The following is a 19,396-nucleotide window of genomic DNA, read 5'->3' as shown; positions in this document are numbered from 1 at the left end:
AGGAAGACCCACCCACTGGTTAGGTTGTACCTTGACTGGGATCCTGGACTGTAAAAAAGGTGCAAGGGTGTGCAAGGGGCAGGAGCAGCAGCATGCATACCTTCCTCTGTTTCGTTATGGTGAATGAATCGTGACCACCTAGCTTCCCTGATAGCGTGGATGGCACCCTGGACTGCGGGTGAAAATGAACCCTTTTCCTTAAAGTTGCCTTGTCTGGGCATTTCATCACAGCAACAGAGAAGGAACTAAGAAAGCAATCCTCTGAGACAGTCACCTAAATTGTAAAGACACTTGTGTGGGACTCTCTCTAGAGAAGCCCACACCCACAGTGGGTGTGTCTTCATCCTTCCCCTAAGAACCTCTCTTTTTGTTAACCTCTGTGCTTACATTTATGTTAAAATATCTTAACAAACTGCAACTCGGAGACTAGTGAGAAAGTTCTGTGGGTCTTGGCGGTGCTTCCAAGCCTAACAAACCTGAGTTTGATCCCCAGGACCCACGCGGCAGAGGGAGAAAACTGACACCCACAAGTTGTCCCTGAACCTCCACAAGCATGCTATGGCACATACACAAACAGACTATATAAATAAATTCATTTAAAAACAAACACACTCCATCTCTGCTTTTTACTGACTGATCCTGAAATTCTTTGTTGTGGTGAAGTCATGAATCTCAGTTTAATCTGAGCCGATGTTTCTAAAACGAACTCCTCTGGTGGCTGCCATCAGCAGCCTGGAGCTGTGTCTCCCACCCCCACTCAGCATTTGAGACCCTTCTCATGCCCATCTATCCAGTGTGTAGAGGTCACTGACCCGCCCACATGACCCATAAGAGCACGTGACACCTGGGATAATTCCCAGCTAGTGCACCTCCTTGTTCCATCTGCATTTTCCAATTTGCTATCAAGGGCTAGTCCTGGGGACGGAGCTCAATGGTAGAATGCTTGTCTAGCACGTGTGAGACCCTGCACCCAACCCTCACCCCAAATACTTCTTTTGTGTTGGTAGGTGTGTGCTCTTATGAATGCAGGTGTGCACGGAGGCCAGAGGCCAACACAGCCTGTCTTCCCACCACTCGCCCCTGCATTTTTTGAGACAGGGTCTCTCACTGAACCTGGGGTTACTAGTTCAGCAAGGCCAGCTGGCCAGTGAGCTTCAGGGGTCCTTGTGTCTCCATCTCCCTAGTGCTGGGACTATAGATGAAGCACCACCACACTTGGCCTTTTATGTGGGTGCTGGGGGTCAGAACTCAGATCTTGAGGTTTGCATGGCAAGCATTTGTCCTACTGAGCCATCTCTCTGGCTCCTTCCCTCAGTTTACTGATGATTAAAGGCAGCCCGCGTACCCTAGGCGAGGCTCAGGGCCTGGCCTATGGGGACGTGGTGATTATGGTGATGTTCCTGAGGTGTAAGCACCAGGTGCTGGCTAAGTGTGCGGTGAGGCCGACCTACTGATATTCCTGCTTCAGAGATGTGCAAAGGAGAGGTCCTACCACTGGGAATGGAGTTTGCGCGGCTCTGCCTCTGAGGGAGGCTACAGCTAGCTCCTGACCCTTGGCTGTGGGCTCAAGGGGTGGTGCCAGGCTGACCCTGGGGCTAAACAGCCTAGATGAGTGAGGAGGGTCAGCCAAGGACACAGCACAGCCACTGCCCGACTTTGCATTTTACAAGGCACTGGGCGGAAACGTAAACTCATGTGCTGTAGCCTCTTCCAGACAAAGACATTTATAGTCTACACAGCTGTCCAGAACCGAGTGGCAGGCTCTGGCAGCACCTTGTCCTAGAAGATGAAAAGCCCCTGGCCTGATGCCCTGTGCAGCATAGATAACACCACCTTGGGAGCAAGTAAAATAGCAGCCCTTTGAACTTCCAGAAGAACCTTCTTCTACCAGCCTCCCGTTTCCATTCATAAAGCCTTTCAAATGAGAAAAATGCTTCCTGACTACGCCTTTCATTTTTTTCTTATTGGTTTACTTAGCGACAAATTGTTAATAATGGACGGGGGCTCTGCCTTGCCATCCGTCTTCCCAGAGGGCGGAGAGGCAGTGCTAGGCAAAAGCAGAGCCTCTTTGCAGAGCAGACTCATCTTTCCAGGGCCAGGTAGATAGGATCCCCTAGGGCCACAGAGATAGCCCTGGAGCAGCCCTTCCTGGCTAAGATAGGATCTAGCTGAGGGATTCTGTCTGCTGGTATTTCCCCCTTGGTTTTCTCTGGAACTCGCCAGGCAGGCCAGTTGGTTGGCCTGAGATCCATAGGCATGCATCTCTCTTGGCCTCTTCACTGCTAGGATTAAAAGCATCCGATACCACACCCAGTCCTTTTTAAAAAGGGTTCTTGGGAACTAAAACCAGGCCTTCCAAGCACTCTGCTGACCGAGCTGTCTCCCCAGCCATAGAGCACATTGTTTACATCATCACCTCTGTCCTTTTGCTTGAGCCCAGTTCCAGCCCAAGCACTGCTCACTCCTCTAACCTAAGAGCACGCAGCACACAGCTCTGATGATTGCCTCTCCCATCATTTACTTCAAAGAGGTTGAAAATACAGATTCCAGTTCTAGAAGGAACTTCCTGGGCGTGTGGACTGCAGCTAGGAGCAGGCAGTCTTGCTGCCCTCTCCCCGAGTTGGGGAAGGCTCCTCTTCATTATTAGTTCCCCAGGTCTCACACTCTGTATGTTCCTGGACTTCCATGTATGTGTCTGGGGTGGGGTGAGGAGTCTCCAAGGCATCTGGTCACCATACCTCCCACTCGCAAAGGATGGGGCTCAGCACCCCTAGGCGGGAGCTGGGGTCGGAGACTTACATGCACCAGCTGCTCCTGCGTGTCGTACTCCTTTGTGCAGTCTGCCCAGTGGCAGTTGGTCTCGTAGATGACCACCTCGGCCTCCTGCTTACAGTCGTCCCTGTCCAGGTCTTCCTTGAGATCGGCCAGCTGTTCCTGGGAGGAGGGAAGACCACATCCACATGAGCCACACCTGGCTACCCGGTCCTAGGGATAGGGTGAGATTAACCTCAGGGGTTCATACTAAGGACTCCAGGCTGGCACGGCGGTGGACGCACATTCACATACACAATATATGTACTCGCGTACATACACATGCACATGTACAATGCATGCACAATGTGTACACATACAGCATGTGCACACAGAGTCACACTCATTCCCGCTTTCCTCAGCTCAGCCTAATGAAACCACTTGTGGCAGGCGACAGTCCTATGTAGTGGGTAGCCATTCCAGCTTTGATCTGGAAGTTCCAACCCCCATTGAGACTTCGGCAACTGTCACGCCTACAAGGCGGGGCCAAGGGAGGCGCCTGGAGACCCGAGATCTGGATAGGCTAGCGCTCTCTCTTGGTTCCGGGACCCTGGACAGGAGAGGTGGGCCAAGCAGAGCTCCAGAGAACACCGCTGGACTGCGATACACCTTCCCCAGACCCCGCGACCTACCTATCCCTTAATTTGTAAGTTACGCCATTAAATAAATCTCCTTTTAACTACATGGAGTGGCCTTAATAATGTCACCAATAGTCTTGGGCCCTTCCTGTTGTATCATGAAGCTAAGCCAGCGCATCCTTCCCTCCTGATTTGCATGTGAGTAGGAGTAAAGAAGGCCCTGACCTCTGCCTCTGTGGTTTGGTTCCCACTATTGGTAGTTCAGGTGAGCCCTATAGTTGTTGGAGATGGAAACCCTGTTAAGTGTGTGGGGGTCCTGCCTGGACAAAGGAGAACCCCACCCCACCCCCCCTTCAAGTCCTTGCCCTTCCAAATCATCGGTTTTCACAGTTTCCTCTTTCCCAAGTGCACATGGGCACTCAGCTCACATCAGCACAGTGCCACTGACTGTCGGACACTCTGCAGAGAGAATGCATAACCCATAGACTGCTGTCAGGCATGCCTCCCTGCCACAGCTCCAAACTCGGGCTGTTCATTCTTGTCTCACAGCCAGGGAAACTGAGGCTCAGGAAGACAGAGCTTTCCTCTCCGCAGCAAATCCTGGATCTGGAGTAGAATAGATCTGGACTTGTGTCCCCCTTCCGGTTAGCTTGAACTGCCACCCTGACACAGCTCAAGAGTCACCTGAGAAGGGAGCCTCACTTGAGGGACAGCCTAGATCAGATCGGTCTTCTTCGGGCAGTTTGGGGGGGGGGGTTGGGTGGTGGTGGAAGTTGTCTTGTTAATTGATGTAGCAGGACCTGTGGGTGGTACCATGCCTAAGGTCCTAGGTTGCATAAGAAAGCTAGCTGAGTAGGAACCAGTGAGTAGAGCCTCCAAGACTTGTGCTTCAAGTTCCTGCTCTGGCTTCCCTCGGGGATGGACCTGTCCTGGAAGTGAAGAGAACTGATCCTTTTCTCTCCCACTTGTGTTTGGCCAGAGAGTTTTATGGCAGGGACACCATGAAAACGGGAACACTCCTTTGGTCACATTAGGGTTATGAGGCCATTTCAAAGATATAAAGAAAAAGCCTCGGACCGGTGCAGGTGCCCCAGGCTGGGTGGCAAGGTGCAGGGAGGGCCTGTGAAGTCCACTGAGGACAATCCAGTGTTCAATGGATCTGCTAGGCATTCTGGGAGCCAAAGCAAGGCCAGAGGCAGTTATAAGGACTTGCTTTACAGTTGAACTTGTTTTAAAAATCAGCAGGAATGTATCCTGTCTCTCTGAAAGAGCTTCTGGGTTGTGGATACAGCTCAAGGGTGTTTGCCTAACACGCACAAGACCCCATGTTTCATTCCCTGTACTGCAAAACAAAGAAACAAACTAAGGGAGAGCCTCCAGGAAGTCAAGAAACTGCTGGCTGGCCGGGTGGTGGTGGTGCACGCCTTTAATCCCAGCACTGGGGGGCAGAGGCAGGCAGATCTCTGTGAGTTCGAGGCCAGCCTGGTCTACAAAGTGAGATGCAGGACAGGCACCAAAACTACACAGAGAAATCCTGTCTCGAAAAACAAAACAAAACAACAACAACAAAAAAGAAAGAAAGAAAGAAAGAAAGAAAGAAAGAAAGAAAGAAAGAAAGAAAGAAAGAAACTGCTGGTTAACAGGGACAAGCTCTTGCCAGGTTAAGAACCCTAGTGTCCACTGGCACGGGTCACTTAGGGACAGTGAGCTCACCTCAGAAGTGCAGGATTTCCCATGGTGGGCCACAGACACAGGCCTTCTCTGATTTTGCATTGGGGCTGCAACTTCTTCCAAAAGAGATCCTGGTTCACCATCAGGGACCCTCTCAACAAATGCCCTTGCTCTGCAGAGGTCAACGCTGCCACTATGTTGATGTAAGCTGGCTCACTAGCTACACTGAGGTCAGTCAGGATAACGCCTCACTTCCGGGTACCCAGCAGCTAGGGGCTGTTGAGATGAGCCCATAGAGGAGGCCAGAAGGTCTCCTAATAAGGCAGTGCAACAGAAGAATGTCTGGGAACATCTTCACTACTCCGCCAGGCGGCGGTGGCGCACGCCTTTAATCCCAGTACTCTGGAGGCAGAGGCAGGCGGATCTCTGTGAGTTCGAGACCAGCCTGGTGTACAGAGCGAGATCCAGGACAGGCTCCAAAACTACACGGAGAAACCCTGTCTCAAACAAAACAAAACAAAACAAAGAAACTCGAAAACATCTTCACTACCCATGTACTCTGCTCAGTTCAGACTGCACCAAGAGAACTGGGCACCAGCAGGCCCAGTGGTGGCTGCTCCAAGGCCAAAGCAGGGATTCTCCCAGTCTGCAATTTAAGGGCTTCAGCAGAGAGTAAAGTCACTACTCTGTCTTTTCTACTGTGGTGTGGCACAGAGCCTGTCTCCTTGTGAGGAAAAGCCCTCTGCGGTAACTGTGAGTGGATTGTCTTCCTGTGGCCCCATCTCTTAATTTAGTTGAGATAGGGCTTCATAGAGCTCAAACATTTACTGTGCTGCCCCGGCTGGCCTTAAATCCCCAGTCCTCCTGCCTCCACCTCCAGAGTGCTGGGATCCCAGGACTGTCTACCCTGCTCAGTTTGCTCTTCTGGTTTCTTTCTCTGCATGTTACTGGTGTATAAGAAAGCTACAGATTTTTGTGTGTTCATTTGCATCCTGCCACTCTGCTGCAAGTGTTTATCAACTCTGAGGTTTCCAGGGGAGGCTTTAGGACCTCGTGCATGTATAGGGTCACGTCATCTGCAAATAAGGATGCATTGAGTTCTTCCCTTCCTGTTTGTATCCCATTTACATCCCCTCTCATCACATTGTGCTAGCCGAAACTCTAAGCTCTGTGTTGAACAAGAGTCGGGAAAGTGGACACTCTTGTCTCCCTGATTTTAGTTGGATGGATGAAACAAAATAACCACAGTAAGGAAATCAATCAATCTCAGAAAAACAAGTGCTGCGTTCTTTCTCTCGCTTGTGAGTCCTTGCCTATGTAGATGGAGTAGAAATAAGGCTGTCAAGGGGCACAAGGGGCGCTAGTGAGAGGGTAGAGGGAATCAGGGTATGGGGAGAATATGCTACATCATGCACTTATATGAAATTGGGCTTAAGTAACTCTGTATAATAATTGTGTGTGTGTGTGTGTGTGTGTGTGTGTGTGTGTATGTGTGTGCATGGGCATGCACACTCATGCATGTAGAGGACAGAGAGACATAGAGCATGGTCCTTATTCCTAACTGTGTAGACTCTGGTTAAGGATATGTGTGTGTGTGTGTGTGTGTGTGTGTGTGTGTGTGTGTGTGTGTTCAGGTACACTGCTGTGCATGAATTGAAGGCCAGAGGAGAGCCTTAGCTGTCATTCCTCAGTCACCGCCCACTTTGTTTTAGTGAGACAGGGTCTCACTGATCTGAGAGCGTGCTGATGCAGTTAGACTGACCGGCAAGCCCCGGGGATCCACCTGTCTCTGCCTCCCCAGCACTGAGATTATTGTTACATGTCACCGTGTCCAGCTTTTTACATGGGTGCTAGGGATTCAAACTCAGGTCCTCACGCTTATGTGGCAAGCACTTTACTGACTGGATCATCTTCCCAGCCCCTTGCAAAACAGTTTTGTTTTTAAAGTGCTCTGGGCACTGGGCAGGAAGAAGAAAGACCTCTGGGTGGCCTTCTTAGAGTATAGGGCAGTAATGAGGCCCCACCCACAGATGGGGAGTGAGACTCCAAGGTGATGGCCCCCTCCCTGTCCTCAACATTCCTGCATGTTTATCTTCCCTGGATGTGAGCTGTCCTCATCAATTCCAGCACACACCCCCTCCCCATGACGGCCAGCCTCGTGGAAACTATGCATCATGTTCAGCCTGGCGCTGGTGTCAGTGACAGGAGAAGAGTTTGTCACCAACCCCTCTGTTTGCCTGACAATAAGAGGACCCAATATTTCATGAAAATTAAGTGCCTAGAGCATGCCTGATGGCTTGCAGTCCTGATAAAGGATGGGCCAGCAGATGCTGGGAGCCAGGGACTGAAGGCCCTGAGCATCCTTGGTGGCTGGGAACTCCGGAGCAATAGATGGAGAGTATGCCACTGTGAGGGCTCGGGGCTAGGAGGCCTAAAGCCAAGGTCAGTAGATGGCAAGCCTTTCAAGCAAGCGGCAGTCTCCTGCTCCAGGAGCAGCAATGGCCTGCCTGTCCTCCCAGGGAGCACAGCAAACAGCAAGGCTTCCGAGGGGCTCTCCATGGAGGCTGGCTCCACGCACGCTGGCCCCAGGCCACAGTTGTTCTCCATCCTTACTCTCCCCGTCAGGAATTATCCTTCCTCCCACCCGAAGTGACCCAGCAATTGGCATCCAAGTGTCTGCAAGTCCGGTTACTCAGGAGCAGCAGTAGTAAAGGATGTAGTGTGAGCAGTGAGCTCCAGGAGAGGGGGCAGCCTTAAGGACCACAGCCACTCAGGGGACTTGAGCAGCTCAGTCCCTTGGCCGAGGCTGTATGTGGGGATAACTGCAGCCTGAAGCAAGGTGGGAGGGAAGGAAACATACGTATTCATTCATTAATCTGGCCATACATTTAGCACATGTGGCAAGGTGGAAGAGTAGAACATTCATTCATTCAGGGGTAGCCCACCTACACTCTGACTTTCTAAGTTCTGCGGATGGCCATCTATCCACTTGCCCACACCATCCATCCATCCATCCATCCATCCACCCATCCACCCACCCACCCACCCACCCATCCCTTCCTCCGTCTGCTCCTCTCCTTTCTCCCATCCATTCACCACTAGTGCCCAACATCAGCCAAAACAGGAGATCCATCTGGTCCCAGCCCAAAGACAGTGGCAGTGGGCAGCAGGTTACCTGCGTCAGTCCCAGTGGGGAGGCTGGCCTCAGGCCCTCAGCCTCAGTCTTGACCTTGCTGCGTTTATGAATGGTGATGGGATTCACGGTGCTGCTCACAGCAGACTCGCTGCTCTGCTTGTTCTGAGGGAGGAGGCAGAGGACAGTCTGTCACATGGGCACAAGGCAGAGGACCCCTGAATTCTGTCTGAGCTGTGCCTCTGGAGTTTGACCACACAGACCATCTAGGATAACCCTGTATTGGGATGTATGTGTACACATATGTGTGCAGTACGCGTTATGTGTGGGTTCACATCTGTATATTTATGTTCATGTGTACGCACATATGTGGAGATCAGAGGTTACTCTTAAGTATGTTTCTTAGCCATCACCCACACTTTTTGAGGGTCTCTCACTGGGACCTAGTACTCCCCAGTTAGGCTAGGCTGGCTGGCCACTTAGCCCCAGAGATCCACCTGTCCCCACCTCCCTAGTGTTAGAATTACAAACATATATCACTATGTCTGCCTTTTTATTTTTAAATTTATTTTTTTATTTTTTTTGAGACAAGGTTTCTCTGCAGCCCTGGCTGCCCTGGAACTCAGTCTGTAGACCAGGCTGGCCTCCGACTCAGAGACCCGCCTACCTCTGCCACCTGAATGCTGAGATTAAAGGTGTGTGCCACCACTGCCCGTCAGTGCCCGGCTTTTTAAATGTGGATGCTGGGGATCAAGGTTAGGTCCTCGGGCTTGCAAAGCAAACTCTTCACCCACTGACTTACCTCCTTAGCTTTCCCACCCTTCTCTATTTTTGAAGCATCAAAAACTGAGTCTCTTGGACTGCTCCTCCAACCAGGCCCAGGTGAGGCAGGGGAGCCCAGGTACCTTGTTTCACATGAGGCGTGTAGTGTTTCTGTGTGGCACAGGACCCTGTGCATTGAAGCGCTTCTCCAGCCCTTCACGCTTATTGGACAGAGGACAGACTGAGTGATGGGGGCTTAGCTCTGATTGGTCAATAAATAAAACACTGATTGGCCAGTGGCCAGGCAGGAAGTATAGGTGGGACTAACAGAGAGGAGAACTGAGAGAACAGGAAGGCGGAAGGAGACACTGCCAGCCGCCGCCGCCGCCATGACAAGAAGCATGTGAAGATGCCGGTAAGCCACGAGCCACATGGCAAGGTATAGATTTATGGAAATGGATTAATTTAAGATATAAGAACAGTTAACAAGAAGCCTGCCACGGCCATACGGTTTGTAAGCAATATAAGTCTCTGTGTTTACTTGGTCGAGTCTGAGCAGCTGCAGGACTGGCGGGTGAGAGAGATTTGTCCTGACTGTGGGCCAGGCAGGAAAACTCAAGCTACACCAAAGTGCAGAGATCTCTACCAGCTCTTAGCATGACCTGCCCTCAGGGGCTGGGTGAGCAGCGGTGGCCACCTCTGGTTCTCTGCACCCACCTACCTGGTTGGCATCATTTAGACAATTGCTGCTGTTGCTGCTGAGCTGGGTAGGCATGGTGCCGATGGAGGTGAGCGCCATGGGCTGCTGGGCCAGGAAGGTGGGTGAAGGCTGGATCAGGGGTGGCGTGTGTCCGAAGGCTGAGCCCAGGCCCCGCTGCTGGCTCAGGATCTGCTGGTAGGCCACGGGGTTGATGGGGTGGGGGAAGGTAAAGGCTGGGCTGCAGCGGAGAACAGAAGGGGATGGGGAACACGTGGGTTCACCGTCAAACCAACACTGGGCAGACAGGACTGTACCCAAGCTCAAGGTGGCACAATGCCAGTCATACCGTGCCCATGGCTTTCCCTCATGTAGGCTTACTTGCCCACACCTAACTCCGTGAATGCAACCTTGACCCTGGGCAGGCGGCTCCCTGCAGGTGCCAGGTTCCAGCTTAGCCCTGCACCTGGCTGCTTCTGTGCTCTGACACCTGAGATGCACCCTGAGGCAATGCTGTCTATTGGAACTTCACTGGACCCCGGACCACCGTGCTCCCTCCGTGGTACTGAGCCCTTCAGCTCACACCATTCCCCTCACCCCTTTTAGCTTCTGCTGCACTTACAGGCTGTCATATACCTGCCCATAAGGCACTTTTTCCTGGCAAGAGACAAGGGCATGCTGGTGGCCCCCGAGGCTATACGGTTTCCTCCTTGCTCACCCCAGCATCTCTGCAGTGTGAGCTAATGCCGTGAGGAGGCCCCATGTAGAGTCTCCTGTCCACAGCACTGGGGACATGCTCCTGGACACAGAGGTCCAGGTCGTCCCATAATCTGCAAAAGAGGCAAAGACGAAGCCTCGGTGTCTTAAGGGGGAACTCAGAACTATGCTAACCTCAAATTCTCTCTCTCTCTTTTTTTTTTAGATTTTTTAAAAACATTTTTATTTATATGTCTGTGGCTATGTATGTGTGGGTACCCATACAGGCCAGAAGTGGGCACTGAATCCCCTGGAGCTGAAGTTACCAGTGGTTGTGAATTGCCCAATGTGGGTTCTGGGAACCAAATCCAGGTCCTCTGGAAGAGTAGCAAATGCTCTTAACAACTGAGCCATCTCTCCAGCCCCATCAGCCTCAAATTCTTGCTCCTTGGTGTGGGCTTAGCATTTAAAATGCTCAGCGTGAGAGCAACTTGTTACGCAGCAGATATTGTAAACAACTGCACGGTAAGCACCTGTATCCAGCCCTCACAAATGGCCAGGGCTGGGGCAGGCACATGTTTCAGTCATGCTGGTTGGATCTGAGTCCTCGGGAAGGTGCATGGAGTGGAAGGGGGAGAGCAGCGTTGATGGGGCCACAGTGAGACCTGTTACCAGCCCTTGAGATGTGCTTAGGGCATGGATCACACCAGTGTCACACCTGGTGTGACCTTTCGTGACAGCCAACAGCGAGATCCTCTGTCACACTAGTGAAATACTAGAACAGCCACTTCATTAACAACCGTGTGTGTGTGTGTGTGTGTGTGTGTGTGTGTGTGTGTGTGTGTACACAGATGTATATGTATTTTTCAGCATTCGTATATGCAGGTAAGGAACATGCCAAAGTATACATATGGAGGTCAAAGACAACTTCAGGTATCAGTCCTCACCTTCCAACGTGTTAGCGACAGGGTCTCTGTTGTTTTTCCACGGCCAACTACATGCTGGCCGGCCATGAGCTTCTAGGGACTCTCCTGTCTCCACCTCCATCCCTCCACAGGAGTGCTGACTGTGGATACTTGTGCTACATGCCTGACTTTTGACATGTGTTCTGAGGATTCAAACAACGCTTACACTTATGTGGCTACTGTTTCTACCCACTAGGTTATGTCCCCAGCTCCTAAGAAGGCCACATTTGACCTTGGCTACCTCTGATGCCATGATGAAACCCCTGAGGACAGGTTTACCATGTAAGGATGTACTCCAGGGTTGGTGTGAACTCTCTGTGTCACTGTTGATTTGTTATTGTTTACATATAGGACCTCTTGTAGCCCAGGCTGTCCTCAAACTCACTAAGCAGCCAGTGGTTCTGAACTTCTGATCCTCCTGCCATTGTGTCCTGAGTGCTGGGATGACTGGCATGTGCCACCACACCTGGTTTTATACAGTCCTGGGGATGGAACCCAGGGCTTCGTGCATGTCAGTCAGGGATTCTACCAAAAAGTCACATCCCCAGCCTCACTGTTGCTTTGAATTATCAACATAGTTGCTAGTGTGTTGAGACACTGGCGTTAAGTTCTGTCTTTCTCCAGTAGAAAGCTCTACCTGAAAGGCCACATTCTGCCATGTGGCCCCCGCCCAGCTCCCAGTTCTTACCCCCATGTGCTGTCGGGGCTCACCTGAGGGCACCGGCCGACAGATGTCCGTAGGAGCCGCTGGCTGCCGAGCTGCTCCTGGAGTTGTTGATGTAAGCCACCAGCGAGTTGGGAGAGGTCCGGATCATGCGCTGCAGGTCGAGGCTGGCATCTGAGAGTGGGGAGATGGAGAGCGCCCGCTTGCGGCTCAGGCGGGGGGTCACACGTGGGCTAGAGAATCGCGACGCTGTGGACAGCCAAGGAAAGACATGTTAGTATCCCCGATTTCCACCCACATCATCAATGTCCGTGATTTCTCCGTGCTGTGGTGCGGTGGTGATGGGCTCATCTTCAACACTGAAGAGGTTCTCATGGGGACGGGGGCGAACAGTTACGCGCCACAGGGTCACGGGCTTTGTTGCAGCTGGTATTACACCAGAATTCCCTGCACTCTGGGGAAACCTTGCTAAACAGAGGCTGGATGGCTGCTCCGCTGTCTTAGAGTGATACTTGGCTTCTGGAAAGGATGCTGTGAGGGACCAAGGAGGCAGAGGAAGGGCAATGGGGAGAGGCCATGTAACACACAGATGTGCTCACCCTTGGGGACCCTCAGCTCTGAGCCACCTAAGCTGTGGGAATGTGTTGTTTTGAATGTTTATACCTCCTGAGCATGCATACATATATCTCTGCATGTAGGTACATAGGCCACCCATGCTTAGACACTCCTGTATGTATGTATACTAACACACACACACACACACACACACACACACACACACACACACACAAGCTCCTGGCGCTCCAGGCTCCAGTCTGCTCTCCCTCCCTCCTTCACCCGCTGAGGAATTCTGGATCTCTCCTCTGGACAGCAGTGGCCCAGAAATGCTCTGACATCACTGGATGACTCTGGTCACTAAAGTTTCTTCACTGTCCCACAATGGGGTCTTACAGTAGTGACAGCCTTCGGGGCTGCCATAAGATGTGAAGTTAGGTGATGGGTGGCCTGGCCTGTAGCAAAATAAAGTGAATGCTGGAGTATGTCTTTACCTTTCTAGATACCTGTGAGGAACATGGCCTCCCTGTCTTGCTGGCCTCCATCTGGGACTCTGGGCCTTCATACGCCTTGGCTGGAGATGCTGTTTGCAGCAGCCCTGGTACTGCCCAAATGCTGTGCAGGATATCACACAACATTCCCCAGCATCCCTCTAATAAAGGCAAGATGGTGTGCTGTACAGGCTGTTGTGAAGCAACACAGAGCTCCAAGGATGGCACCTGTGACCCTGTCTACAAGCCTGGGTGAAATGGCTAATGCCCAGGGATCCCTCAAGGGGTGAGCAGGCCTGTGTGGACAGGCAGAGTGGGCTGACAGTGTATGATAAAAAGCCAAAGTCTAGAAGAGATGCCCGAGCCTGTGGCAGTGACCTACAACACTTTCGCCCCGTAGGCTCCCGTCGGGGCATTCTCTGAGTACGTCATTTCCATGCTTTGATGATCCTTACCTCAAAGCTAGATACAAAAGGAGGTCCTCCCTCAGACTCTGTTATGAACTAAGTGGAACATGAGGGGACGCAAAGGATCTAGCATCTGCTCAAGGAAGACTCATGTAGTCTTTGGCACATTATTTTCTTTTGGCATGTGTGTTTATGTGCACGCGCATGCGTGTGTGTGTGTGTGTGTGTGTGTGTGTGTGTGTGTGTGTGTGTGTGTGTGGGCGCGCGCGCACATGTGCGTGTACAGTCCAGAAGACATTCTCAGGTGTTGTTCCTCAGGAACCTCCATCTTTTTTAGACAGGCCTAGAACTCACCAAGTAAGCTAGGCTGGGGGGTGGGTGTGGGTACCAAATCCCAGGTATCCACCTGTCTCCACCTTTGGGAGGATGCGCCAGCGCAGCCTTCCGCACAGGGTCCCAGGGAACGGAACTCAGGGCCCAGGCTTGCAAGCCAAGCAGTTTCCCTGACGGAGCTATGCCACAGCCTGTCGACATATATTTTTCAGAAGGAGATTTCGCTGCTAACACTCTGACTCCCACCCTCTCGGGTGCCCCTAACAAGAGGAAGCAGGCCCAAACTGACAGTGGTATTCATCTCTGTTATTCCTGGCCCTCGAGGGAAATGTGTTTATTAACGCGTCTCTTCCCTTGATAAATCACTAAATAGGAAGAAAAGCCTGGCACTCATTTCCCGGGCTTTTCCCGTGATTTATGTCTGGGGACTGGTGCGCTCCCAGCGGCTGTTCATCTGTGGTTGCTGCCTGTCCTAACACTGGCCACCGAGTGACCGGCCACTGGCCTGCTCTCCCTCACAAGACGCCTGATGTGCCCAGGTCCTGTCCCCACCTATCTCTGACTCTGTCTCACCCATTAGCTCCCCTCCCCTCCCCTTCCAGCCCCACCTCATCCCTCTCCCCTCCCTTTCCATCTCCTCTCCTTTCCTCCTTGTATATGGTCACATATGTGAGCATGTGTTCATATACATGTGTGTGCAGGGAGACCGTGTCAACACTGATACTTTTTGGGCCAGCTGGCTCTTTGGCCTGGGCCCACCGATTCGGCTAAGCCGGCTGGTCTCCAAGCTTTCAGGGATCCTCCTGCAGCTGCCTCCTGCCTCCCACTGCTGGGGTTACAGGTGAGGTCACCCCGTCATGTCCACTGCTGGGGTTACAGGTGAGGTCACCCCGTCATGTCCACTGCTGGGGTTACAGGTGAGGTCACCCCTGTCATGTCCACTGCTGGGGTTACAGGTGAGGTCACCCCTGTCATGTCCACTGCTGGGGTTACAGGTGAGGTCACCCCGTCATGTCCACTGCTGGGGTTACAGGTGTGGTCACCCCGTCATGTCCACTGCTGGGGTTACAGGTGTGGTCACCCCCGTCATGTCCACTGCTGGGGTTACAGGTGAGGTCACCCCTGTCATGTCCACTGTGGGGTTACAGGTGAGGTCACCCCTGTCATGTCCACTGCTGGGGTTACAGGTGAGGTCACCCCTGTCATGTCCACTGTGGGGTTACAGGTGAGGTCACCCCTGTCATGTCCACTGCGGGGTTACAGGTGAGGTCACCCCTGTCATGTCCACTGTGGGGTTACAGGTGAGGTCACCCCTGTCATGTCCACTGTGGGGTTACAGGTGTGGTCACCCCTGTCATGTCCACTGCTGGGGTTACAGGTGAGGTCACCCCGTCATGTCCACTGTGGGGTTACAGGTGTGGTCACCCCTGTCATGTCCACTGCTGGGGTTAGAGGTGAGGTCACCCCGTCATGTCCACTGCTGGGGTTACAGGTGAGGTCACCCCTGTCATGTCCACTGCTGGGGTTACAGGTGAGGTCACCCCCGTCATGTCCACTGTGGGGTTACAGGTGCAGTCACCTGGGAATTTGAACTCATGTCCTCATACGTTCAAGGCCAAACCTTTTGCTGAATGGGCCAAATCTTCCCCACCACATCCCCCCTGCTTTTATTCCTTTTTTTGAGGCAGGGTCTGATATAGCCAGGTTTGGCCTTGAACTCCTGATTCTTCCACTTACATCTTCTAAGCGCTGGGATTACAGGTGTAATCCACTACAGCTGGCCCAGGTCTTTCCTGCGCTCACTCTTAGGTTGTGTTCTGAGGAATTCAGCCCAAGTACTCTGCTTACACTTCACTGACCAAAGGCCTCATCTTTCACATGGAGGAATCACAGAGCTGAGGACCTAGGTAGAGGCCACTGTCTCCTACCTAAGTTATGGCACAAGGGCAGTTAGTTCCTTTGTATCCTGGTCAACTCAGGTTTGTCGAACGGCCTCTCTGACCCAGCTCAAACGCAGCATGTACTCAGCAGCCTTTGGGACATGCAGATTGCTCTCCTCAGCCTCAGTCTCCCCTCTGTCCCAGGCTGGGCCTGGACTCCCTGCTGGAATCAGTCAGTCCCCTGAGGCCCCAGCAATGTCTGCCTCTCTCCTGTGAGATCAATGCCATGGGCTTCTGAGCCTCCCCCTCCGCCAGCCTGCATAAAGAATGAGCATCAGGATGGAGGTGACATCCGAGTCAAATTAGTGTCAATATGACAATAAAACACACAGCTGAGGAGTTATAGGGCCATGAGCAGACAGTACTTCAATCAGGACATTTCAATCTTCTTGGGGTGATGGGGGAGGTAGGTTCTGACTGCTGGCACTGTCACAGTACCAATGTCAGCAGCCTGCTGTGAGAAAGTCCCATGCCGGGGGCTGGGACAAGGGCTGAAATCACTCTCTATGCAGAACCACCAGCAGAGGAATGGATGACTTTGGATTCGAGGCTAGTTCTGTTCTCTTCTCAGGGGCTCAGCGCCTGGTCTTCCTGCTAAAAACCAGGCAAGAGAAGAAAGGACATGGAGGAGAGGCACTTGTAGACAGTCTCATCTCCCCGGTCCTGCCCTCACTGTGGCCCAGGGAGGAAGGCGGCATTGGTGTCTGGACCTGTCAGAGGCCTTGCTCTCTTTCTGACCCACCCAAAGTGTCCCATGTGTGGGGTTCCCACAAAACCCACGAGAAGCTATTGTAAGTTCTCAGACACAGACAACCTCTTCAGCTTATGATCAAGTTCACCCCTTCAGGAAAAAAATGTGAAGTTCTAGGGGTGGGGATGTAGCTCACTTGGTGGAGATTGCTTGTCTATCAAGTATGAAGCCCTGGGTTCTGCACCTAGCACCACATAAATCGGCGTGATGGTACAGGCCTGTAATTTTAGCACCTGGGAGGTAGAGGCAGGAGGATCAGAAGTTCAAGGTCATTCTCAGCTACATAGTGAGTTCAAGGCCAGGCTGGGCTACATGAAAAGGTTCCATTTTAAGAGCTGTTTATTTAATCCCCAAAGTTAAGTCAGTTATGATTGTTCAACACACTGTCGTGCATTGGGTACTTAACTAAGGTAAAACCATGTTGTAGGTATAGGAGAGCTGGAGGAGGATCTGAGGGCTGAGTGCCCACTAGCCTTCTCCTCAGATTGCCTCACAGTCTGGCAGATCCTGCCTCCATGCCTCTGTAGGATACACAAAGCCTCTGGAATGTTCTCTTCTCTGTCGGGCGCCCCGTCTCCAGACATGAAGGCAATTGCTCAGAGAGGAGACAGTGAGGACGGGTCAGGTCAGGTCAGGACCTGCATTGGCGTGCTTACAAAAGGCAGCCTGGCGCCTGGCCAGACCGACGGAGAGCTCTTTGGGGGCAGACCTTGATGTTCAGCCTCACGCCTAGTGCCTAGAACCTGACCTGGTATGTGGTACTGGCTGTGATGGTTATTATTTTGTTTTGTTTTGTGAACTTGACAGAAACTGGCCTCGTCTGGGAAGAAGAAACCTCAACTGAGAGATTGTCTCCAAAGACTGGGTGTAGGAGAGCCTGTGGTGGCATTTTCTTGATTGACGATTGATGTGGGAAGGGCCAGGTCACTGTGGGTGGTGCCACCCCTCGGCAGGTGGTCCTGGGTTGTATAAAAGTTCAAACTGAGCGAGCCAAGGGGAACAAGTCAGTGAGCAGTGTTCGCCATGGTCTCTGCTTCGGTTCCTGCCTCCAGATAGCTGCCTTGAGCTCCTACCCTGGCTTCCTTCGGTGACAGTGTGTCACCTGGAAGTTCTAAGATGAAATAAACCCTTTCTCCAACAGGTTGGTTTTGATCAGTGCTTTATCATAGCAGTAGAGAAACCTGGGCATGCTGAGCAAACAGCCTCTGACACACACACACACACACACACACACACACACACACACACACACACACGTCATTTCTTCTGCAGGAACACTGGGCACAAAGGAACTTGGTCAAAAAGATCTAAGTTTTCCACGACTGAAGCATCCCGTGAAGTGGGGTGCAGAAAATACAGGAGTTGGCAGGGTCTGCTCTGGCTCACATGGTCCGCTTGAGGGGAGGAGGAGGATGGGGTTGGGGGATGCCATGAAGCAGGTTTGGTGGGGCAGGGCTTATTTAGCATCTCTCATAAACACAGCAAATTATCTGCACAGGTACTAAGCTGAGTGGAAATGTCCCATATACTATAAAAATCTGAAGCAAAGATCGACGCTCTGCCTCCCACTAGTTTGGAAAGGGCTGGGGTAGACCTGAGATGGTGCATCAGTTGGAGGTGCTTGCTGCCAAGTCTGATGACTGGAGTTCCATCCCTCAGTCCCACATGATGTGACGAGAAAACCAATTCCCATATGAGCACTGTGGCACGTATGCTCACGCATACACAACACATAAGTAAAATACAAAATTTAAGAAAAAAGGAAAGAAAAGTCTGAGCCTAGCTCAGTGATGAGGCTGGCATTTAGCACTTGCAAGACCCTAGGTTCCAACCTGAGTAAAAAATATAGAATGAATCTGCTTGGAAACCCCCTACTGAGTAAGATGAACAGGAAAAACAACATCCTTATGGATTGGTGTGGTTTTCTTGGGTTGTGACAGATTAAGAACCAAGAGAAAAAAGTAGCTGACTGTTCATATTCTGTCCCCCAGTCCTCCCCAGCTACCACCTGCCATCCCAATCCTGCTCAGGTGTTTGGGAATCTGCTGACCTTAACATGGAAGTGGAGAGGTGCGGTGACTGTGGTAAGCTACAGCAAGTGTGGTGCCCTTGGAGGTGGGTGCTCCCAGCCCGTGAACTCCTCCAACCTCGATCATCCTGTTTCTTAGACATGCCCGGGCCTCAGATGCAGCCAGTGCTGGATGTTCTGGGGAGCATAGCTGTCTGCAACCCCTTCTAAGCCACCCACAGCCGGCACCAGCTCCCCTGCCCACTCCAGTGGCTTCTGCACTAATAAGCCTGCATCTTTCTCTCCCTGGTCTCCTGTGCTGGCCGCTCTGCTGACTCAGCAGGTCTTACAGGCTGTGAGCCACCCGGTCCAGCAGCAAGGCTGGCCATCTTATGTGAAAGACATCCAGGTCAGCTAGAGTTGGGTGCCTCAGGCGCCCAGGACTTGGTGCCTGGGATGACTTTGGAGATGCACAGCTCTCAAGCCCTCTGGCATGCCACCACAGACAAGCAGAGCAGGAGACACCAGGGGACCTGCTCTGGGAGGCAGCAATGAGGCTGCAGGAAAGAAGACACCCTCAAGAGACTCTTGTGTCGAGTCCCACGGCTATCGGACAATAGACTCCAAAGAAGTGGAATTTCCCCAGGAATCTCACACTGGAAGAAGGGAAGGGCTAAAACCTGGGGCCAGCCTGCGGGTGAGCTTGTCTCCCAGAAAGAGTTCACACAGCTCCGACAACTTGTCAGAACATCTTGCAGGGAATATTTGACGGCTAGACCCCACATTGACCAGGACCACTTAGCTATATATACCTCTCACCTTCCATTTAAACCTAAACTTCCTATTTAAACCCTGAAGATGGAGTGTGTGTGTGTGTGTGTGTGTGTGTGTGTGTGTATGTGTGTGTGTGTGTGTGTGTGTGTGTGTGTGTGTG

General features: G+C 52.1%; 1 protein-coding gene across 2 annotated transcripts in view; it reads right to left on the bottom strand.

Moving 5' to 3' along the window:
• The window catches only part of Gli2 (GLI family zinc finger 2), a 189,599-nt gene that overhangs the window by 13,207 nt on the left and 156,996 nt on the right, over positions 1–19,396 (bottom strand). Inside the window, exons 5-8 of one of the 2 annotated variants that reach the window (XM_059280388.1) lie at positions 12,025–12,226; positions 9,677–9,893; positions 8,236–8,358; positions 2,800–2,985 (exon numbers count right to left, since the gene is read on the bottom strand). In XM_059280388.1, coding sequence (XP_059136371.1) covers positions 2,800–2,985; positions 8,236–8,358; positions 9,677–9,893; positions 12,025–12,226 — 728 coding nt within the window. The remainder of the gene's footprint in view (positions 1–2,799; positions 2,986–8,235; positions 8,359–9,676; positions 9,894–12,024; positions 12,227–19,396) is intronic. The other variant, XM_059280389.1, reaches the window with a different exon arrangement.

This window comes from Peromyscus eremicus, chromosome 15 (genome assembly GCF_949786415.1).
Source record: "Peromyscus eremicus chromosome 15, PerEre_H2_v1, whole genome shotgun sequence".
NCBI lineage: Eukaryota > Metazoa > Chordata > Mammalia > Rodentia > Cricetidae > Peromyscus > Peromyscus eremicus.
The sequence above is the reverse complement of the archived record's forward strand: the minus strand, read 5'-3'. Positions and strand labels throughout refer to the sequence as shown.